This window comes from Plectropomus leopardus, unplaced genomic scaffold (assembly GCF_008729295.1).
Source record: "Plectropomus leopardus isolate mb unplaced genomic scaffold, YSFRI_Pleo_2.0 unplaced_scaffold57, whole genome shotgun sequence".
Taxonomy (NCBI): domain Eukaryota; kingdom Metazoa; phylum Chordata; class Actinopteri; order Perciformes; family Serranidae; genus Plectropomus; species Plectropomus leopardus.
Window position 1 is genome coordinate 96,488 of NW_024662630.1, and position 23,026 is coordinate 119,513.

Below are 23,026 nucleotides of genomic sequence, written 5' to 3' on the forward strand. Positions count from 1 at the left end.
CGTGTTTGTGTGTGTGTGTGTGTGTGTGTGTGTGTGCGCGCGTGTTTGTGTGTGTGTGTGTGTGTGTGGTAAAGCATACACAGTAAAAAAAATCTCACTCAGGTGGCTGGACTAATGACCTGCTGCTCCCATATAGAGAGCGCTTAAAAAATAAAAACAACTAAATGATGTTAAAAGAAAAAAAAGGAAAACGGGTTTCTTGGATATTTTAAATGTTTGTCTTCTGGCTCTTGGCATTTTGATTTGTCTTTTAGATTTAATTTCTCGTTTGCTGTTTAATTTTATGTGTGTCAGGTTTGAGCTGTTTGATTGGATTTTTGTAGCCGGACATATGTGTGTCGAGAGTGTGGGGACGCTTATCACTATGCAAACTAAAATCCAGAGCTGCAACATGAAGGGATATTTGAAGAGGTTTATTTTTAGTTACGACATAAATGTATTGATTCAGGTGCATTCAGAGTCATATCACCTAGATCACAAGAAAGAGTTTGTATGCCTGGTTTCCCCTGGTGGTCATCGGTGGAAATGCAGTCGAATTAATCAAACTCCTGTACATTGTAAGCAATAATGTTCGTTGTGTCTTTTCTCGTTAGTGGTAGAATCTCTGCTTTGATTTTGGTGCTTAAACCAAAGATTTTTAGTTGAACGGTTTTCTTAAACAGGAGAGGAGAGAGGTGAATTGTAGCCAATGTTGGGTTTGAAGAGAAGACTCTTCCCAACTGTTTTGATAGCCATGAGAAAGAGTCTACTTCCATGCTTGAGTGTTTCAGAGCCTCGGAGCTCTGTGTTTAATGCCTGACCAAAAGAGACAAAGTCTGGGTCAATGAGTTGATCATGTTGAAAATGATTCTTCTTTTCCCAAAGGCTGTGGATTTCAGTCTTCCAATGCACTCATTTGGGTTCCTTGTTTGGAAAAAAAAAAATTAAAGGGGAAAAAGGTGAGGGGATGTATGAGACGGCATTCCCCTTTTTTTCTGTACTTATTTATTTATTGTTATTTATTATGGTTCTTCTGCTGAAACTCTTTAGTGAGACCAAATCCAAGGGTGGGACACAGATCACAAGTCTTACAAGACTTAGAGCCGCATTGAGCTAAAGATTTTGACTCTCCCTGTAACTTAACGCCTTTTTTTTTTTTTTAATGGGCTGCGTGTCTTCTTTTGGCGATTCTTCCTCGAATGCATTCTTTGCACATTTAACCCCGTCAGGTACTGCAATAATACAGACACATTCCATCCTCCGGGGTAGAGAGAAGGGAACAGAACAAAGAAGAAGTCAGAGGGTTTAAAACCTTCGATGCAGATGGAACACAAAATGACTGTGCTGTTTGACATTTTACGCACGCTTCTCTGTTGTTAATTTAACATGTATAGTACTGTATCACATGTTATCATGGCGTAGATCGGCCACCGCTGTGTCTAAAGGGGCCATTATCTTTTGAGTTAAAGGGTAACTTCAGCGTTTTTCAACCTGGAAACCATTTTCCCATGTTTTTGTGTCAAAGTGACTGATCTGAACAACTATTTGATCCAGTATTGACAGAGAGGGCAGCAGCCACGCAACGCCTGTAATGTAACTAGAACGAGCAATTGTGCACGTCACCATTAAAAGTGGTTATTTTACTACAGAAAGACATGTTACGAGTTTCTTAACTGTTCCTACCTTTTGCTTAATTTGTCATTTTGTTGCTCAAGAAGAAATCTCGTTCTAAAATCTCACAAGATGTGACTTGTTGCAGGAAGACAACGCTGGAAAAACACCAGTGAGAGAGGATAGTGTGTTTTGTTGGCGTACAGAAGGTTTAGCTTATTATTATCTAAAATATTTTTAGTGTTATGGATCATTATTCAGCTAATTCTGTCAATAAATAAGAAATTAGTCCTAAAACCCCAAAATTAGTAAGTATTTGTCCTGAAAGTAACCTCCGCTTACCTTGTCTCAAAGTCAGTTGTTTTTTGTTTTTAATGGGTTTTGGTTTGAAGCCTTAATAAGGTCTGTAGCTAACACTAGCTTAAGAGACTTACACATTTTGTTCTACTACATGAAATATGTCAGTAAATACCCCACTCGCAAATTTTGAAGCCTTAACGTGTCTTAAAAAAAGCGGTTGCTAACAAGAGGCTCAATGAGACTAAAGAACGTCATCAGACCGAACACAGCTTTACAGCCTCGATGTGGTGACGTTACTCATACAACCGTGATATGTTTCTAGCCTCATGTTAGCTTTTTACTTCTGGCGATTAAATTCACACTCCAAAAATCATAAAGTGGTGTTCATTTGTGAAGATTATCTTGCTGAACAAAACATGCAAGTATCATAAATGTTTGTTTGGCACAGAGCTTATTTTCTATAGTAATCCAAAAATCTAATGGAAAAATCCCATAGGCTTTTTGACAAGAGATCCAGGGCGACACTAGCTTCCATGATGGCCTACTGAAAAACGTCATCTTTGGGGCACTTAATGTGGACAAGGCCTTTGATTTTGATGAGCGCCCGTATTTCTTTTTTTTCTTTTTTTCTTTTTTTTTTGAGCCGGAGAATACGTCTTGTGACATTTCGGAGCAACTTATCCTTGAGACACTTGGACACAAAAACGAATAGACCAGATCAAACAAAAGTTGAAGAGACACTTCAGACAGTTATAATAACAATCTAAGCCTGTCTGTGGAAAAAATACTCTCTTTTAATGGAAGCCCAGTGACAGCCCTCTCTCTCTAAATACTAAACCAATTTCAAAAATTGTTTTTCACATCTTTGAATCAGACACAAAAACATCAGAAAATAAGTTCCAGGTTAAAAAATGAAGTTACCCTTTATCTATCCTTGACCAAAAACCTTCCTGTTTTAATGATGCTTTCCTTGGACCAGTTCAGGCCTTCTGCAGGGTGTAATGCAATCTTTAATGGCTTTAAACAACAGCGGTTGTCTTTTTATTTCCAATTCTTTTGAAATCCATGTTGTCAGAACCTGCTGTAGCAGTCGTGCTGGTCTGACCTTGTGTGCACTATCCGCTTCTTGTTGTGTCGTAAATCTTTTTTTTTTCTTTTTTTTAATTTGCACTATGAGATTTGAGAGCTTCAAGCCTTTTTTGTCTGAACATGAATATCTAGTCCATTAACTCACTCGATACCATTTAAGATTGTGATTGAAATACTTCTTTAAATCCATCATACATTGAGTACTCTTCCTCCTGCATAATAGTACAGAGTTATAGTCAATATAATATATATTGGGATGAATTTGCCTTAGATTTTTTTTGTGCTGCAACTACTCTCAGGAAATCTTGAGCAATGCACTAAGTGATTATACAAAACATAAAATGGGAAGAAGTTGTTTGGTGCTGTAGGGCGATTGATGCTCTTCATGCAAGTGTGTAAGGCCAGTTGTTTCAAAATTAGAGTTTTTGTATCATTTGACGGTTGAAAACCAAACTAAACCTATTGTGAGATAAAAATAAGGAAATGATGACTGGAAACTACTGGCCTTATTGGAACCAGTCCTACTGGAAAGACAGTATGACAGTTGGTCCCGTTCATGAAGGGTGTTGGTGCTCCCGGTCGGAGCGCTGTGAATGAATGAGGGTTAACTGATGCCAGCTGTGAAGTGTGTGTTTCTATGTGAGCTGTTTGTTTTCTTGGCTTTGGTGAAGGGACATGGGGTCCGGTCTGCTTAGGGACCCCGCTATCAGGGATACATTTTTGTCTTTCAGTTTTTAGTGGAACCTTCTCAGAGATATGAATTCATTTTCCCATCATTTGTTTCAGTTATTGTAAAGAAAATAAATAAACATATCTAAGCTTGATCTTTTCTGTTTTCCTGGTATTGATTTATATCACACAACAACCCTTGAAGGCCTTAAGTGAAAAGTAAAATGTAGTAAATTTGGTGATTTTAGAGTTGTGGCAAAGATGTGTGCTGAGTGGAGTATTACAGTTGACTTGTGCTCTCTGGTGGACAAACTCTGTCACTGTTTAAAAATACTTAAAATGTGCCATTTTGACATCTCTAGTTAGGGACTGTATTTTATCAGAGTAGAGGGTGGCTGGGGTTGGACCTCTTTTTTATTTATTTTTTAATTTTTAATTTTTTCATATTTTTTTCTTGAACTTCCCTGCATGACCGTGGGAAAAATTGTAATATATCCATCACCATAAATAACCAAATTTCACAGTTTCTGGCTATAATAAATGGTATGATTTTAGAGATTTTTAAGGAAAACATGACTTTCAAACCTGCTTGCAGGTTTTGGGGTCCTGGGGATATTTAAAATAATTACTTAACATGGCCATTTACAGTTAATTGTCCCTTTCCTAAGTCAAATCAAAAAACATAACTTCCGCCTCAGTGCTAATAAAAATGTTTAAAGTGCCTCCCCCCGTTTGCACCGCCCCTCCTCTCTCATATATAAGGAACAGATGGCTGATACATATATATTCCAACATATGTGATGATCTAAGGTTGTACAATAATATCAGCCCACTGATTTATTAGTCAAGCTCCATCGGTAACTTATGGTAACATGACACTTTGGAACAAATTTTCTTTAAAAACATCTGTATACATCTTAATTAATGCCAGTACCCCATGAAAGAATAATACATTCAGGGTTTTTTTTAGAAATCATCTTAAAATACCCTTTAGTTTTTTGACTGCTCATTTCCTGCCTACTGCCACTTCCTCAATCTTAAACACATTATTAAATGACTTGTCGTCATCTTCTCTGTAAATAGAAATGTGATTTCTGCCCTGTCTACATGTACAAGTTTATGTTTTTAAACAAATAACCCCCCCCCCCCCCCCAATAAAAAATAATTGCACCACATGACCTTTGTCTTACAAAACACCTCTACTCACACTAGCATGCAAAAATGACTCCAACCGCACGCCAGCGTTAGTTGTCTCCAGCAATCTACCTCGTCACAAAGGCGGGAAAGATTAACGTTGTCTTTTTCAAAACACCTACAGATCTAATCAGCATGGATTCACCTTCAATCTAAGGTTGAAGGAGCTCACTCAACGATAGGAGTGAAATTCTGGACATGCTGAAGTTTTCTGTCATTTCTCATCGACAACAATCCCACTCTGGAAAGTGTCCCACCATCTGCTGGTTTGACTGGGCCTGATCCAAAACCATCAAATGTGGCAGAATATAAAACCAGAGATGAAGCGAAAACATTGGGTGTAGTAGATGCCTCTGTTAGTCCATGAAGTGGTGAAGTCATCGAGTGTATAAAAAATAGATGAAGCCACTGTGACGTCACCCATGGGTGTGTGAACTCCCGTTTTGAAGCTTGGCGTTCAGCATTTTGGCTGTCATCATTAGTTTTTCTGGAGCCAAAAGAGGTTATATTTGGACAAGACAGTGGAGCTGTGAATGAGCAAACGGCTGAATCTGAGTCTCATAGAGAAAGACTTGCTTTTTGAGCCGGCCGCAAGTTGCCATTCAAGAAACTCCAGTCCTCTGCACTTCATTTTTCAGCCTCTTGGGATACCTCTTTGGCGCAGCGATTAACTTTACTTAGTCATTAGACCAGGAAGTGCTAACCAAATCTTAGAAAAAGTGGTAGCCTGCCATTGTTGTTGTTTTTAGAGTATGCTCATTTAAGTAACTATTGGACTGCGCAAATTGAAATGATGCCACACACAGATAAAGCACAGCCAAAGTTTTGATAAATGTGAATCTTTTACTCCTTTCCCACCAAAATTAGCGTGTGCATGTGGGTTTTGCAAACACGGGTAAACCTGCTAAATGTAGGTGATTGGTTTCATTCCCACTGCAAGTGAATACACCACTGGAGCACAGGAGTCTGCCTACCCATCAGCTTTTTGTGTTTAGGAGGAGACGGATGATAGCCTAATTAGTGATTGCACATCATTGCATGTCAGTTAAGAAACCGGAATTACTTCATTTACCTTGGTATTATGTTCCCATCAAAGCCGATTGGGGCCAGAACTGATAAAAACCTTTGCCTACTGCAGAGTTGTTTGACCTCAGTGTCAAACACATTGTGATTGCATTAAAATGCCAGGTGTTCCCTTTTTTTGCAGTGGGAATGAGGCTTTGGAGGGCTTTTTTTTTTTAATTGAAATTTTGGTGACACAAAGCTGTTTGTGTTTAAACGAAACGCCAAAAGAGAAAAATATATATCTGTATATGTGTAGAAAGGGCTTGAGTGAAAAGGTCTTTTTCTTGGCATACATTTTTACACACCACAGTAGAAAAGCACAGGTGAGTCAATTAACAAAATAACTGGCTACGTTTAAATTAATTGATTCAGTTTCAGGATGTCAGTACTGCATATGCTGACTTACTGTCACACTGACATGGTTTACTGGGACACCTGAGTGCAAAAGATCCATCCTTAATGTTATCAGCAACACCTGTGCCTTCACTCAATGGCTGTTTATAGACATTATCGATCCGTTTTTAACCCTGATACTCAATTAACTGTCAGTTCGCGTGTGCACGCGCACGCACCTGGAAAGATCAGGCACCTGTAGGGCGCCGCAGAGGCAGCTGGGAAAGGATGTGACGTAGTCGGTTAATCCTCTTAGTTTAATTAGCTGAACCAGCAGGCCCCTCTCTGCGGCTCCTGTGACAGCGGAGGTTTCAGAAATCGATTTGCTTGAATGAGAAGTCAAACAGAAGCTCTGGGAGGACAAACTTTGAGCCGTCAAACAGTTTGAAGAGAGTTGGAGAAGGTCTTTGTCTCGTGCAGGATGCTGCCTCACCGGATGCTGTGGAGCGCGGTGGCGCGGCAGGTCGCTCCACGTCTGACCTACAGCACTGCAGCACAGCCGCAGGTAGGCCTGCACGCACACACACACACACACACAAACAAACAAACAAACAAACAAACACAAACACTACAGTATACATGCTGCAACACACAGACTGTAATATACATGCTGCAATATACTGTGAAACTCAGCACACTGGCCTACAATCCTACTTTCAGACAGCCATGCAAGTGTTTGGAACAAGTAGTTCCAGTACGAGTTTTTGGGTCACATAAGTAGATTATCCAGCAGAACTACAAAACTATTTTTAATTAGCAATTTTGGATTCATTTGTTTTGGGGCATAATTATTTTTGATAATTCTTTTTTGTAACATATTGTTATATATGATCACAGATTATAAAAGAGGTATATCTGATGATAATGTATTTAAATGTTTGCTGGACTTAAATATTATATAATATTTTTATGAAGTTGCAGAATATACCAGTTATTTCCACATTTCACGTACTGTAAAGTGTTGGCGTATTACCAAATGTGAGTCCCACAATTAATTAAATTAATTTGATTTTTCAGAATTTTGTTTTACTAGGTATGTTTGGTAACTGTGATGTTGTCACAAAGTGTTTTTAAATTTTTTTGCAATGTTGAAATTGTAACAGTTTATTTTTAAAAGAATGCGTTTTTAATTCTCCAAATTTAAACAATTCACAGAAATAGCCTGTACTAATTCACATGTTAATTAAAGATGCACATTTTCAAACTCGGAATAAAAATGTGCATGTATTGGAATGCGAAACAAAATATATGTGAGGCCTTTTACATGATCATCCACTTAAGGCATTAAACACATCTACTTCGTTTCATTCCTCATTCTCTCTGTCACCAGGTGAAACCAAAAAAGACCAAATTTGGCCCTCTGAATGATGAAGACCGGATATTCACCAACTTATATGGCCGCCATGACTGGAGGTAAAAACCTAAAAGGCAAAACCATTTCTCCCAGTCTGCAATGACCTGAATCTCACTTGTATGTCTCTCTCACTTTTGTCTATCAGACTCAAGGGATCACTCAAACGAGGAGACTGGTACAAGACTAAGGAGATCATACTGAAGGGAGCAGACTGGATCCTAAATGAGGTGAAAATCTCCGGGCTCAGAGGCAGAGGAGGAGCGGGCTTCCCCACCGGCATGAAGTGGAGCTTCATGAATAAACCCAGCGATGGCAGGTAGGAACAGGAGACACTTAAGCGTCACTGTCCACACCCGTAATGAGACTCCGGAGGTAGATTAGTGAATGAGTGTTTTCTTCTTATTTCCCGTGTCTTCAGGCCAAAGTACCTGGTGGTGAATGCTGATGAAGGGGAGCCAGGGACGTGTAAAGACCGTGAAATAATGCGTCACGACCCGCATAAACTAATAGAAGGCTGCCTGATCGCTGGGAGAGCCATGGGCGCTCGAGCTGCATACATCTACATCAGAGGAGAGTTTTACAACGAGTCGTCAAATCTGCAGGTACACAGAGGCAAGGATGGGATCATCAATCTATCGATGCTGTGTGATTCATCTAAGTGTTTGTGTCTGCTCTTCAAACAGGTGGCTATCATTGAGGCGTACAAAGCAGGGCTGATAGGGAAGAACGCCTGTGGCTCTGGGTTTGACTTTGACGTGTTTGTGATGCGGGGCGCTGGAGCCTACATCTGCGGTGAGGAGACGGCCCTCATCGAGTCTCTTGAGGGCAAACAGGGGAAACCCAGGCTCAAACCACCGTTCCCTGCAGACATCGGTAAGGTCAAAGCTTCACAGCCTCCCACATTATGTTTACTGTCCAGAGGAGAAATAACAGCCTTAAATTATGTCAGATTATTGGGTTAGTTATTTAAAATTAAGCAACAATAACTTTATTTATATAGCACCTTTTAAAAGCAGAGCTTACAAAGTGCTTTAAAAAACAATACATAGACTGCAATACAACAATAGAAAGCCAATCAGTCCTACTGAACACAAGCAAAGACGAAAGTAGGGAAGAGTTTGGATAAAATTAAATCAAGAGGACAAATAATGCAATGTGTCAGTATAAAATGAAACAAAGAAATAAACAACAACATTTAACAACAACAACAGAACAAAAACAATAGAACCACAAATAAAATAAAATAAATAAAACATAAATTAAAAAGGTAAAAGAAATAAAAAATAAAGATAAAAAGAAATTAAAATAAAATAAAAAAGTCATTATTGGGGTACAATACATGCAAAGTGAAATCTGGTCTGCACTTTCCAGAAGGCTAAATAGCTCGTACACTATCATAGAATTAAAAATATGTGATAGAAACCATAAACAAAGGCTTGCAACTTTCTATATGTAAATGCTCTGTGTATATATATCGGCCACCATCAATTTGAGTGTACCCAAAGTTTTGTCAGGCCAATCTCACCTCAGAAAGCTGAAAATAGTGCACCCAAACAGCACCTGACATCGCAGTTCCAGTTACATTGTGCATGTGTCATAACCCAAAGCTCCCATGAGGTCAAGGAGCGTGTCCCAGCCTCTTTTGAACAGCCTTGTATTTGTCAGGCCCACAGGAAGTGGGCGGGGCTTTGAAGTCAATTTTCATAGTGGCTGAACAGTGGAATTGTGCCGTCCCATTGAGCCCAAAAAAACTTTTTTCCATTGACTTGCATGGCAAATGAGATGTCTGTAAATTAGTGGATACAGCTACATGTTGGATATTTGAGCGCCACAACCTCCATATCATGATAAGCTTCACCATCGGGATTGATCCATTTGGTCTGATAATATTTGGAAAGTCTAGAGGGGCCCCACGATTGAATGAATTTATCCCCTTTAAAGTTAGTGAAGCGCCAAACTGGGAGGAGGCAGTTCGGCCGGAGTGGAACTTTTACTTTGTAAAACCTCAAGGAGCCATCTTTATTTATTTATTTTTTATTTCAATTTTCATTTGACTTAATTCAGGAAAAAAAAGTTGGAAACTTTCTCTGTATGATGTTGAACGTTTCAGTTTTGATTCAATATTTGCTAAAGACATTTGAAGAAAGTTTTGTGTTTTATATTGACAGAAAAATTTTTTTTTTTTATTGTAAATGCATTTTGGTTATCGTTCTCATTAACTATGTATAATTGGTATTGGTATCGGCCCTGAAAAACCAATATCGGTCGACCCCTGCATTATATACAGTCTGGCTGAGAGGTTTTACCTCGAGTCTGACATAATTGCTTCCTTTTCCACTCGCCAAATCAGGCAGTATGAGGTGTTCCCTGCGATTATAGTGAGAGGGAAGAGTCGGAGTTTCATGAGAACTTGGACGTTTGACAGGCTGACCTAGTAGGCCTACATATCAGAGACAAACGAGTTGTTCAAAAAGATTAATTTGTCCATTTTTGCCCATCACTAGTTTCCTGCTGGAGTTAATTGTGGTTTAGGAAACAGCTAAAGAAAGCTATATGGTAATCACAGCCCTTAAGTTATTATTCACTACATCATCTCTCTCCTTTCAGGGGTGTTTGGATGCCCGACGACAGTTTCCAACGTGGAGACGGTTGCTGTGGCACCAGCGATCTGTCGTCGAGGTGGAGCTTGGTTCGCCAGCTTTGGGAGGGAGAGGAACTCTGGGACAAAGCTGTTCAACATCTCCGGTCACGTGAACACGCCGTGTACGGTGGAGGAAGAGATGTCTATTCCTCTGAGGGAGCTAATAGAGAGACACGCAGGTGTGTGTGTGTACAGCTCCCCTCTGTGTTGATGTTGGTTTACTGTACGAGATGCTGACATGACTTCCTCTCTCCTCTTGTGTGATTGGTGCAGGGGGAGTGAGGGGCGGCTGGGACAATCTATTAGGAATAATCCCAGGGGGGTCCTCCACTCCCATCATCCCTCGGCACGTGTGTGATGATGTCTTGATGGATTTTGACGACCTGGTCCGTGCAGAGACGGCACTGGGAACCGCTGCCATCATAGTCATGGATAAATCGGTAAACAGATTTGTGAATAATGTACTAATAAAAAAAATACACAGCACCTTCAGTGATTTTACTTTGGAATGATAATCTGAGAATTGTACTTTTACTTTAGACTGATGTGATCCGAGCCATCGCTCGTCTGGTTGAGTTCTACAAACATGAGAGCTGCGGCCAGTGCACCCCATGCAGGGAGGGTAAGAAACCGCACACTGTATTTAACACGATATTCAACGTTACTATTTTAAAAAAAAAAAAAAAAACAACCAAATAACTCAAATTTCTTTTAGAAAAAGGAAACCTAAAAAAAAACGTCAAAGTTCAGAATTATTAGGAACATTGAAAAAAAAAAGATGATTAATTCAAATGATTTTTTTAATTAAAAAAAAATTAAAAATAAAAATAAATAGAAGAAAACAGTAAGTAAAGTAAGTAAAACCAAAACTACCTCCAAAACTCAGTTATTTAAAAGAGAAGGCTTAAATGTTTATCAATATTGTTGGCAATCATTTTTTGTCAATCGACTGATTCAGCTAATTACACACTGACAATTGTGCAAAAAACAAAACTTAAACATAACCCTAAAACCTAAAGAGTAAAGAGTAAAGTACTGATGAATTCTCTTCATGTGGATATTTGTCAGAGGAAGACCTGTGTTTGGTCGAAACATTGTTCAAAGTTTAGGTTGCTCTGATCTCTTTTTGAGTACTTTTATATTAATCATCCCGTTTTCTTTGTCTCCTCCCTCAGGAGTCGACTGGATGGATAAGATCATGTGGAGGTTTGTTAAAGGAGAAGCGGCAGCTTCAGAGATCGACATGATCTGGGAGCTGAGCAAGCAGATAGAGGGACACACCATCTGTGCTCTGGGAGACGGAGCCGCCTGGCCTGTGCAGGTGAGTGTTTTCTCGACCCTGCCAACACAGGAAGCTGCTAATGAAACACTGACTGAAGTTCAAACAAGCACTAATTTATATTTTAGCAGGTACATTTCACCCTCTATCCCTCTCACTGTTATCTGCAGGGACTGATCCGCCACTTCCGTCCCGTCATGGAGAGCCGCATCGCTCAGTATAACAAGAAAAACCCTCCAAGAGAGACCGGGATTGAGATGATGTGAAACTGTGCAGAGGTCCATTTTAACAGTAACTAAGTAACATCACATTATACTATACAACATTGTCTATAATATTTTTAACATAGATTTTAAAATAATGGTAATTCTGTACTGATAAAGAAAATTGCATGTTCTTCTCCTTAAAATGAAATTTCCTCCAAGTTTTAAAGTTATCATCATTGCAAATCCTTCACGGGCGACATGTTTTTCCAGGGTTTTCGTGTGAGGATGGGTGGTCTATTTTTGTACTATAAATTCTGCAGCAAGTTGAAGCAGTGAATTTATTTTGGCAGGCAGAACTGTGGACAGCTAATTGGCAGATGTGATGGACTTGCTTTCTGATTAAATGTGGCAGAACAGACTAATGAGGAAAATACACGTCATGAAAAATCACAAGCTCAAACACGGCAATAAATTAAGTTTATTTATTTCATAAAAGCATGAAATAAATTCAATAGGTTTACTACATATTAGTCCGACATAATCTGTACAAAAAGACCAGAATAGGAAAGAACGGAGTCAGTGACTTGGACAGGGAGAAAGGAAAGGAAAGGAGGTGACAAAGTACAAAAAGCTGTACTTTGGGATAAAAAAAAAAAAGAAAGAAAAGTGGTCAGTGACGTGCAACATCATTGCCTTGTGATATTATTTTATATTCACCTGGCGTAAAATCATTCCAAAATAACACTGGAGGCAGAAATCTGACCAGCTATACATCCACAAAATAGTTTGGAGTTTCAGTCCTGCAAATCTTCAAACTATAATGTGCGCACCAAAAGAAACACTTTTCCAAAACATTAGCACGTCCGTTTGGACCCAAGTACTAAAATAACGCTGCAACCAACATGTAGCTGTTAAGAGTCATCGGTGTGATGAAGGGTGATGGAAAAGACAGGCTCAGTTTGGGTGAACATCCCGTAAGACTCGGCACAAAGCACTGAGGGATTTTTTTCCTGTTTTTAGGGTGCCATCCAAAAAGGCATAGACTGCTGCTGTGGCTGCGTTTTAGGGCGAGGGGGTGGCGGAGGCGGGCAGCGATAGCCCGGTGTCCAGCCTGAGGAGGTGGAGGTGGGGGGTGCAGCTCCAGGGTTACCTGTCCCAGAGGCTTTTGAGGTTGAGTGGTCTTCCTCTTCGTCAGAGGAGTCGCCGGCGTACGCCACCAAACCTGTTTTCAATCTCTTCACTGGGGGATCTGAAAAAGGAAGAGGGGAGGTGGAAGAGAGGGAGAGCACGCACATTTTGGGAGAAAGGGAGAGAAATACAAGGAGAGAAAAAAAACAAAACCAAACAACAGCGGCAACATGTTTCAAACAGGACAGGTTGATTATTCCAAACACATTTTGGGAGAAACAAATAGTTAATAGATTTAAATCATAGTTTGTCAGCAGAGTAGAGGAGGGGGGGGCAGCCATTCGAAAGCCCCCATTGGTTGGTGGGGAGCGACAGTGTTAGGGCCGTCCGATCGAGCGGCAGGACAGCGTCACAGGACGAGTCGTGCCCCACCCCCAATCAGAATCCAGCATCACCCCAGAGATACATGGAAGAGAAGAAAAACACAGAGAAAAAGAGAAAAACACAAAAACAGGAGAGATTCTCGTTAGCGAGGAAAGCAGACCAACTGCAGACAACCCCAGACTGATGATGTCATCAGAACGGGACGGTAAGGTCGACTCGATTTATCTTTACAAAAGGACTGAGCCATGCACAAAAAAAGACGAGTCATAGCTCCGCCTCACTATGTGGTGTTTTCTAGTCACAGCAGCAGAATCCTGCAAGAATCACAGTGAGCATACGGCCCAATTCAGGTCAGTATTCGCCTAATACAGTGGTGGAAGAAGTATTCAGTTTCTTTACTTTAGTAGACGTACTAATACCACACTGTGAAAATACTCTGTTAAAGTCCTGCACTTTTACTTGTAACAGTAAAATGGCACTTAAGCAGAAGTAAGTATAATCAAAAGAAGAAAAGAAATACTTAAAATACTAAAAATTAAAAGCACCTAATGTAGAGAATTAAAAAGAAACACCCAAAAAACTGAAAATTATTTTTTAAAAGTTGAGAAAAAAATACATCTCCACACCCTTAAATTATAAAAAAAAAAGAAACCCAACTCTAAATTATTTACAAAAAATAGGGGGAAAAAACACAGAAAAACAAAAGCAAATTCAAAGCTCAAAATTGAAAAAAAAGAAAAGAAAATTACTTAAATGTTTGGAAAAAATAGTTGCCAATGAATTTTCTGACAATTAGATAATTGATAAATCATCTTCTCATTCAGATGTTCTTGTATAAACTGTTTGGTAAAACAACATATTTAATGAAGCCTTTTTAGGTTTTTAGGTGAAAATCTTAATTTGTAAAGTAACAAAAGCTGTCAGATAAATGTAATGAAGTAGAAAGTACAATATTTCCCTCTGAAATGTAGTGGAGTAAAAGTATAAAGTGGCATGAACAGAAAATATTCAAGTAAAGTATGAGTACCTCAAATTTGTTCTAAAGCACAGCGCTTGAGTAAATGTACTTAGTTACAGTCCACTGCTGGTCTAATCTGCCATGAAAACTTCATTATTCAAATCCAAAGACATACAAGCATTTTGGGCCAACTTTGTGTCTCGATACATCTGCTCTGGCTTTATGTCACTAAAGTAAATACAAATTCAGACACAGTCTAGTGGCCCGGGAGAGGATTTACATTTACTTGCTGCAGCTCTGCATTAAGGCTGTGAACAGATCCAGGCTGAGCTTATAAAGAGTGCAGTCCACAGTCAGGAACTGTGGATTTGGATTTGGGCAGGGATTTGTCAGTCCACAGGATAATGCCCTTACCCACGGGGCCTTGCGGTGCCCTTCTCTCCTCCATCTTGGGTCTCACTCCATTCACAGGCAGCAGAGGCGGAGGCATTAGCTGCCGACTGGAGAACACAAAGAGAAATGGTGAGTTAACGACGCCTGCTGGCCTTCACACACGATTAACGTTTCATTAAAGGGGACCTATTTATGCTTTTGCTTTTCCACCAGTTACAGCGATGGAGGTTCATAGTTAACGTGGCCAAAGTCTCAAGTAATGAGGTATGAATATTTCTACTTTCGTGACAAGTTGAGCTCAGCTCTTGACAGATTTATGGATATGGTCATTTGCTACAGGTGCGTTACATTACAATCAATCAGTACCTAAATGCAAACGTCATGGAAACCTGTAGCTTTTTCCCATATTGTTTTTTCTCCCGATTACTGATCATATTCCTGTTGAAATTTTTAACAGGCAAAAGTGCCGCTATACTCTCGGGAAACACGTGATCTTGGTCCCTGATGTTGGTAATTTCTCCCAATTTTGGATCGTATTCCTGCTGACTGTGTTCAGCTGTGTTACTAAGATTTTACAGGTGATTTTTTTATGGTGAAAAAAGTGCTGCTAAACTTCATTACAGTTTTTTTCCTGCTGAAAGATGCGGAAGACCAGTAAAAAGTGACCAGGCAGAGCTAACTGGGCTTTTTCAAGAGGGGGGGCTTTAAGAGAAAAGTGCCAAAATGGAGAATTTTAGATAAGAAATGAAAAGGTTATCAGTTTTGTGATAAACTGCAGTGAAATTACTGAGCGTTAGCAGTGCCGTTCTACATTTCAATTATTTTTAAAAGCCGTGTTTGACAACTATGCTTTGAAAAACTCATGGTAAATACAGCATCAACCAGAGTTAGCGACAGTCCAAAACCCAAAAATACAAATATGATCCTGAAAATGAGCAAAACAGGTCCCCTTTAATAAAATGTACAATGACAATAAAGATATTCAGTCTTTAATAATACAACTCTGGATTACCTGTCCCTCTCACTCGGTGGGCCGGAGGAACTCTGTGGTGGGGGTCCTGTACTCTCTGGGTTGCCCACGGGGAAGCCTGCACCTAAATTAGTCATATGAATGGGTCCATGCTATGAGCAGAAAAACACACAGGCGCGATTAGCAGACATCCTCTACTAAACCCTGTCCTGACATGCTAATATGGCTAATAAAATAATAAGTAGAACAATAAAAAAATCTGTATTTGTGAATAGCTTACCACAAGTCTGATTACTCTTAACTTTTTCCCAGACACTATGAAAGATGCTTAAAGCTTATCAGTATTAATAATACCTTTTACTCAAACTCCTTATTACCAGAAGAAAGACACAGGCAAGTGAACAACAGGAAACAGCACGCCATGCCATCTAAACCAATGTACGCTGAGCATTTGAAGAGAGGAAGGATGAAATGGTGGATAAATCACAGACAGTGAAGTAACAGAGCAGATAATGACAAGGACTGAATATGACTGGCTGATGAAACTAAGTGACACACACAGTGCACTCGGGTAAAAGTGTAGACGAACAAAAAAAAAAAGGCAAAAATAAACAAGCGGGTCACAAGGGTTAAAAAAAATAAAAGCCAGCAGACTTATGAGGCGTTGGAAATGTGGAAGATCTGTTTATCACCTGGTATCCAAGCAGACCGCTGTTCCTCTCGTCTGGGACCTCCTCCGTGAAGCGTCTCTTCTGCGGCGGGTTGGCTGGAGCAGCAGGAAGTGGCGCTTTGGGCGGCGCTGAAGCTGATGGAGGAAAAGGTACAGGGGGAAGAGTCTGCAGAGAAGGAAAACATATTTTGAGTAAGTACTTTGCATTCTTTAAGAGTGTGGTTTTGATGGCTCGGTCCTACCTGTGGTGGCATAGTGCCCGAAGCAGGAGCAGGAACAGGGGCAGGAGCCGGTGCTGGGGCTGGCACCGGAGCTGGAGCTGGAGCGAGGGTGTGGGCAGGAGCAGGAGCAGGGACAGGGGTAGGGACAGGGACAGGGACAGGGGGGAGAGAATACTGAGGAGGCACTCCTGTAGGTGCTGCTGGGTGTATAGGAGGTGGGACAGTGTAAGGTAGAGAGACGGGTTGTGGCTGAGGTGGTGGTACAGGCATGGCGTAGCCTGGCTGGTATCCTGCAGGAGGGTAGTAAGAAGGCTGCGGAGGCATCCCGTTCACCATTGGGGGCTGTGCAAAGCCTGGAGGAGGGAGACAAAGGGATCAGGTCAGGCTTTTCCAATGACTTCAAATACATCTCTATTCAAACAGCTGTGTTTTGCCAAATCAAGCGATGAATCTGAACCACAGAGGGACAGGCGGCTGTACGGTACCTTGTTGTGTTGGCATCATAGAGCTCATTTGATTGAGGAAGCGAGAATACTCTGCATGGACCTGGACAAAAAGAAACACTGTGAGCAAGGCTTGTTTGTACTTTAAGAAACTGAAATAAGAAAATGTACAATTGCACATTAATCATATTAAGACAACAGTAAAAACAAAAGTGTAACATGTCACTGCGTTATGGGAGAGAATGTTGTATAAACCTGCTATATAATAATTAGAACTAATAAGTAGGGGTTGCAAAAGGGGTCGACCGATATTGGTTTTTCAGGGCTGATACAAATTCTTACTAGTTTATAAGACTGATACCCGATATTTGGAACCGATATGCATTTACAATAAAAATGAAAGTCTTTCTGTCAATATTTACAATGTGTAATATGACAACCTCCAACACAAAACTTTATTTCAATGCCTTTAGCCACTGTTTAATAAAAACTGAGACTTTCAACGTCATATACAGCAAGTTCCTGGCAACTTTTTTTTGTAAAGTCAAGTGAAAATTAAAATAAAAAAATAATTATTTAAAATTGCTCCCTGAGGTTTTATGACGTAAAAGTTCCTCCCATGCTGACACTTTCTTTGCACTTTTTAATTAATTAATTTAATCGACTATCATTAAAATAAAACACAGATATTTGGCAAAATGCCAAGTATCAGCAGTATTGATATTTTGGTACAGATTAGTTCCAATTTCAATACAAATTATTTAAGAGCATTCATCCTTGTGGAAGCAAATACTTTTCAGTTTCTACCTTTTTGGTGTATTTTTTTAAGGAAGCTGTATGAAGATAATTTCAGTCAAACGTGGTCTAAATTTGTAGTGTAGAGAATACATACAGTTTTTTTATTTAATGTGTGCTGATATTTTTTATCTCAGTGGCACATCTGTAAAAGCTCACACCACTGATGCCATTCTGACCACAAGGAAGTGCATTTTTTTCCGCTTATTTTTGATACTCACTTTTAGCTTTGTTTGCCAGAGTCGGTTAGCAATGTGTTTGAGAGAGTTGCATGGTTTCAAATTTCAGACGTGTCTGGTAGCGATATTATTGATAATAAATGATAGACCATTTTTGGCTAAGGATATATTGTACCAAAGTTGATGTACATCCCTGAGTTTGCTTCAATCTGTGCAGGTGTTTTGACAGCTAGACCTCCAAAAACGCATGTAGTTTAGAGTTTCATAATCTTTTAATGAATATCAATTGTAATAAAAATGGAAATAAAAAGAAATTTAACAATAACAGGAAATTACTCACTGTCTGTAGCAGGTTTTCACACAAGGTTTTTGCCGCTGCGAGTCCTTCTGGTTTAGGATGACTGCAGATAAAACAGACTACATTTAGTTTTACTGAGCACACAACGCTGCAGAAGAAAACTCTGTGGCTAGGTTATATTTTTGCACAAGCAGGAAACATGTCTGAGATGCACCATAACTTCTTAATCTTTCTTAATTTACAGGACAGCACCCACCTGATGTAGATGTACATGGGTTCAAAGGCCTCTCGCCCAGAGGCGGGCTCTAAACAGCCTGACCCTTTTCCTCGCAGGAAGACTTTGGCCCCCGTCTCCGCCTGAATGTGCTGCAGGTACGAACAGCCGGGGCCCTCGACCCGCTCTTTGACCACAAACCCCGGGATAGCGTGCTCTAGTCCCACAAAGATTTTATCTTGAACATAATGCATCTGAGAGGAGACAGACAAAGAAGTTAATACAAACATCCGCACAAAGTGTAAAATAAGCTTTTAATGGTATTCGTGTTCAGTTAATCAATGCATATTGATTCTGATCATGAGAAACAATTTCATTATTCATTTTCCGCAGTATCTATGAACCTGTACTAACTGCACTCACTCTTTCTTAATATTAATGTTCCCTACAGTCTTTGTGTTGTTCTCTGCCACTAACCAAAAAAAGTTGCCATTTTCATGTTACAGCCTTGTTATATTTATCTTTTTATACAAACTTGCATGTCCTCAATCTCAAAGTTTCCAAATGGTACTTGAAATGGTATCAAATTTCTTAACTTTTCAAGGTATTTTAAGTTTAAAATTTCAGTATTGTGAAAACACTACATGTTAGTATCATATTTCATGAGACGTAAAAGAGGAAAGTAAAGAGTCCTACCCCGGACTGAAAATGTGGTTTGTGGTGTGTGATGGGGGGCAGAGAGGGAGGAGGGGGGTTGTGCTGTTGGTAAACTGTGACTGAAGCTCCACTCGGGGTGAAGGGTGAAGAAGTTGATGAGGCAGTCGCAGCCTTCACCACACCGTTAGTTATGATCTCCTTGATTCTATTAACTGCCCCTGGAGAAGGAGGGAAAGAAACCATCAGTCTAATCACAAAATATATAAAGAAATACAATCATGACTTACTTAGAATAAAAGATACTGACTGTCGACGAGCTCTCTAGATTGTCCTTGGACGTGCAGATATAGAGGCCGATCCCTGTGTGCAAAGAGCAGAATAATTGTTTAATTTAAACTAATAAAAGCAGCAATGACTTATGATCAGTATCTGAAATCAGAGGCGAGAGAGGTCACCCTGGTAACGCTTTGCCCTTCTCCTCTGCCGTCATGTAGCGGCCTCTGGTTGAAACCGCAGCACCGCTCACTTTACTGATCTGCAGACAAACCAAACAAGGCAGAGTGCACGTCAGTGAGTCCTCCACGAAGCTTTTGATAACCTTTATTTTATGAGGTATGATTGTCTGTATTGCAACTGACCTCATCTTGCGTTTGTCCACGTGTCAGCAGATTCCGACAGGTGATCGGGACGTCATTGATCTCCACCTCGGCTACAACCAGGTCATCCTTTGCCTTTGTTGACACTGGAGGCTTCACACCTACAACCTGAGAGAGGAGGGGAGTCGAGAGATGAGTGAGGCCAATGTTACTAAACTGGGGCAAGAGACTAAACTAAAACCAATGTGATAAACACGGTTTCATTTTTCATAATATAAATGGTGATTCTGTTAAAGAAACATGAAAAAAACTCATTGAAGCAGGGTTAGGGTTTCTGGCACAACTTCACCTACTACCAAGGTGCACAGAGAAGGGACATACATGTGAAAATGTCAAAGCTTGTGGTAAATTTACTGTAATATGTGACAGAAGTACACCTTTTGCATTTTGTCCTGCATATTATTTGTGCTTATAGACACAAAGAACCTGCAACAAATAGCTTTGTGTGCAACAAAATAGTGCTGACTCTTGTAAATATTTAATCTTAAGAGAGTGGGAGATACTGCACCATCCTTACTATCAGCATTACTGTGGAGAAATACTTTTTAATCACAATAAATGATGCAGTCAAATTTCTCCCAGGCTGTTATCAGAAATGCTTGAAGTGTTGCTGGAAAATAACATTTTTGTTCACCTGCCACTGTGGCTGGTGCATTTCAAACTCCACCTGCCACTCAACAGATTACCTTTTTGTTTTTGGCTGGTGAGTGTAGAAAATCTAGCAGCTACTTGTATATTTTACCAGCATTTGGCATTTGCTAACTAAGCAGTTCAGAATCAGAACCACTTTATTGATCCCAGGGAGAAACTGTTGTTTGTTACAGTTGCTCTGATGCCAGCAAACAGAATTATAGCAAGCAGGAATATGAAAAACAGAAAATATTAATACAGTCAAAGTAAACAATTAACACAGTATGTAAATATTTATAATAAAGTATGTAAATATGCTGCGTATGTAAGTGTAAAATATAAATGTAATAAATACGGTAATCGGCTATTAACATTACTATGTGAATATTTAAATTATAATATGGATAATGTGCTGAGTGTGTCAAGTTTGTAAAATGTAAAACTGTGCCTTATGCTTTAATGATACTGTTGAAACATACAGGTTTCAACAATTGCACTAATGTCACATATCAGAAAATGATCAAATGTGTTACATCATGTGGATTTTTATTGTATTGATTTCAATACAAAGATCGAGAAGGTGTGGCAATCTGGATCAAGATTGTTTTACAACACAGACATAATACATCCTGAGATGTTAAATGGATCACAGTACAGTATATATCGACATATTACCCGCCTCTACTAAAATACTATGATGGTCCTGCATCAGAGCTAATGGAGTTCAAAACGATGACTTCATTAGAGACTAACCATGCATTTAATACGCTCCTTATTACCTTGTCAGGAGGTCCCGGGGTGCCTATCTGCGAGGGTTTGAGTTTGCCTTTAGCGACCAACATAGCATTGATCTTCGCAGCCACGGCAGCTGCAGCATCCAGAGCCCCGGTGGGTGCAGCCTCAGCCTCCCCCATCCCACCGGAGCCATTGCCCGGGCCGGGCTGGTCCCATTTACTGCGGCGGCTGGGACAACCGAAAAAAAAACATAAAAGATAAATATATCACGAATAAGTGCAATAAAGGAGAACTGAAGTAAACTTTTGGTTTTATTGGCATTAACACTTATTGTTGGTGTTTTAGGTATTGAGCAAGAAGTAATGCTGGGACTTTTACGTTTTTATCATATGGTTTTAGTATATTGTGATAATTCGTGTAACGTCCACACAATGTTAGGCCACAGTTTTTTTTTAAATATCTTATACTGTTAGCTTATTACATGTAATAACAACACGGAGCAGCTCGATAACACTCCGCCATGATTGCATAAACTAGCTAACGGGAGTTAGCTAGCCGGCTAACAGAAGGCTTCTAGCTTAAAAACCACTATAAAGATGCAAAACAGCCAATTTTCACACACTCACCCGCCGTTTTGGGTTCCACAAAATGACATCAATATCTTGTCAAACAGAAAATTTCCTCTCAGTGTTAAAATAATTGTGGAAAAACCTCCCTTGACTTCGGCACAGTAGGCTGTACTGGTTGCTAGCCTCTGCTGCTACTGTACGTCCGTCTCTGTTTCCGCCTCCGGTTAATGTTGTTTCCTGGCGGTAAAACCACACGGCGGCGCCACATACCAGCACACATTTCTCATCATGGGCATCAGAAAGGTTCAGGTGTGGTGCCGCTGCCTCACCTGTCCCACCTTTCATCACTCCCGTGCCACCCTTGGCGAGTTTCTCCGGAGGAGGCATCAAAGTCTCCAGAGGAGGAAGACGTCTTTAGCTGCAGGACGTGCTTCAGGACAGGTAAGTCCGAGAAAAGTTAAAATGTCTTTAACAATGCACAAAGTTTTGTCTCGTGTAACTTTTAAAGCACGTTAGGATTGTGTTTGTATGTTGATTTGTGCTGAGACTCCTGACGTTTTTGACACACGGGTTTTATTGATTGTGCCACTCAAATGCAAGCTAGCTTTTAGCTAGTTTGACTGCATGATGCCATGTTTTTTTTTAGGTTTTACAACCCGTCTGAAGCTGAGGTAACCCACTATTTACCTTTGGACTTAATGTAGGCGACATAGTTTGTTTAATCATACAAAAATCTCTTTTTAAAGGGCTTTCTCAATCATTCAGGGAGTCATCACAAACAGCGTGTTGACGCGGAGGAGGGGAAAACAATCAATACAGCATAGTATCGCGATATTTTGTTTGGCAATTTTGCCCACTATTGACTTTTCTTTAGACAGATTATTAAAACTTCAAATGTTGGCAGCCTACAAGAATAAGAAATCAGCTGTTTTTGCAGTCAGCTAGATTCAGTTAGCTGAAATAAAAATGACTGAAGTCAGAAACTTAAAAAAAAAAGTCATCTTGGATAAAACAAAAGTTAAAGTTTTCCTTTAGGGACATAATTTTGAGCTTAAAAAAGGGCAATATGTTAAAATATATAACATCATAAATTTTTACAATACTCAACATATCACAGAATGTTTAAAAATGCAGTAATACTGTTTTGTGACTTAAGTATCGTTATAATATCGTATTTTGGGACCTTTGTAGGACTTTTGTGAAATAATGTGATGTAAGGCATTTGTGCAGTAACCCTGTGTAGGGCATCTGTGCAGTTACTATGTGGAGGGCACTTGTGCAGTAATTTTGTATAGGACTTTTGTAGGGATGTCCAAACCTTTTTGAGTGGGTGCCAGTTGCTTCTT

The 23,026-nt window shown here is 39.8% G+C and overlaps 2 protein-coding genes across 3 annotated transcripts; one reads left to right on the top strand and one right to left on the bottom strand.

The window, feature by feature from the left end:
- The first annotated feature begins 6,579 nt into the window (after positions 1 to 6,579).
- Positions 6,580 to 12,696, top strand: LOC121939703 (NADH dehydrogenase [ubiquinone] flavoprotein 1, mitochondrial-like). The gene is made up of 10 exons (XM_042482684.1): positions 6,580 to 6,805; positions 7,631 to 7,713; positions 7,800 to 7,970; positions 8,073 to 8,256; positions 8,338 to 8,527; positions 10,262 to 10,474; positions 10,569 to 10,735; positions 10,836 to 10,917; positions 11,471 to 11,616; positions 11,745 to 12,696. The coding sequence occupies exons 1-10, from the start codon at positions 6,722 to 6,724 to the stop codon at positions 11,838 to 11,840; spliced, it is 1,416 nt and encodes a 471-aa protein (XP_042338618.1). The 5' UTR covers positions 6,580 to 6,721; the 3' UTR covers positions 11,841 to 12,696.
- On the bottom strand, positions 12,241 to 21,873 carry LOC121939702 (KH homology domain-containing protein 4-like). Of its 2 annotated transcripts, none has more exons than XM_042482683.1 (14): positions 21,738 to 21,873; positions 21,156 to 21,339; positions 19,729 to 19,854; positions 19,546 to 19,625; positions 19,398 to 19,450; positions 19,130 to 19,308; positions 18,476 to 18,687; positions 18,262 to 18,322; positions 16,990 to 17,050; positions 16,526 to 16,857; positions 16,306 to 16,449; positions 15,656 to 15,765; positions 14,665 to 14,750; positions 12,241 to 13,029 (listed from the first exon to the last, which is right to left on the bottom strand). In XM_042482683.1, exons 1-14 carry the CDS (start codon positions 21,764 to 21,766, stop codon positions 12,797 to 12,799), a joined length of 1,890 nt encoding a protein of 629 aa, XP_042338617.1. In that variant the 5' UTR covers positions 21,767 to 21,873; the 3' UTR covers positions 12,241 to 12,796. The 2 variants fall into 2 exon arrangements, 1 of the variants encoding a protein (XP_042338617.1); XR_006105511.1 differs by having other exon boundaries at positions 13,017 to 13,029; positions 15,656 to 15,737.
- Positions 21,874 to 23,026: the final 1,153 nt, after the last annotated feature.

What these genes read in the sequence shown, in the direction of transcription:
- LOC121939703 (XM_042482684.1), top strand. Translation starts at nt 6,722, where the DNA reads ATGCTGCCTCACCGGATGCTGTGGAGCGCGGTGGCGCGGCAGGTCGCT. An exon ending in ACGAGTCGTCAAATCTGCAG is followed by an intron (nt 8,257 to 8,337) that starts GTACACAGAGGC and finishes CTCTTCAAACAG; the next exon opens with GTGGCTATCATTGAGGCGTA. An exon ending in GTGCACCCCATGCAGGGAGG is followed by an intron (nt 10,918 to 11,470) that starts GTAAGAAACCGC and finishes CTCCTCCCTCAG; the next exon opens with GAGTCGACTGGATGGATAAG.
- LOC121939702 (XM_042482683.1), bottom strand. Translation starts at nt 21,766, where the DNA reads ATGTCATTTTGTGGAACCCAAAACGGCGG. An exon ending in GTGAAAACCTGCTACAGACA is followed by an intron (nt 17,051 to 18,261) that starts GTGAGTAATTTC and finishes CTTTTTGTCCAG; the next exon opens with GTCCATGCAGAGTATTCTCG. An exon ending in CCACCGAGTGAGAGGGACAG is followed by an intron (nt 14,751 to 15,655) that starts GTAATCCAGAGT and finishes TGTGTTCTCCAG; the next exon opens with TCGGCAGCTAATGCCTCCGC.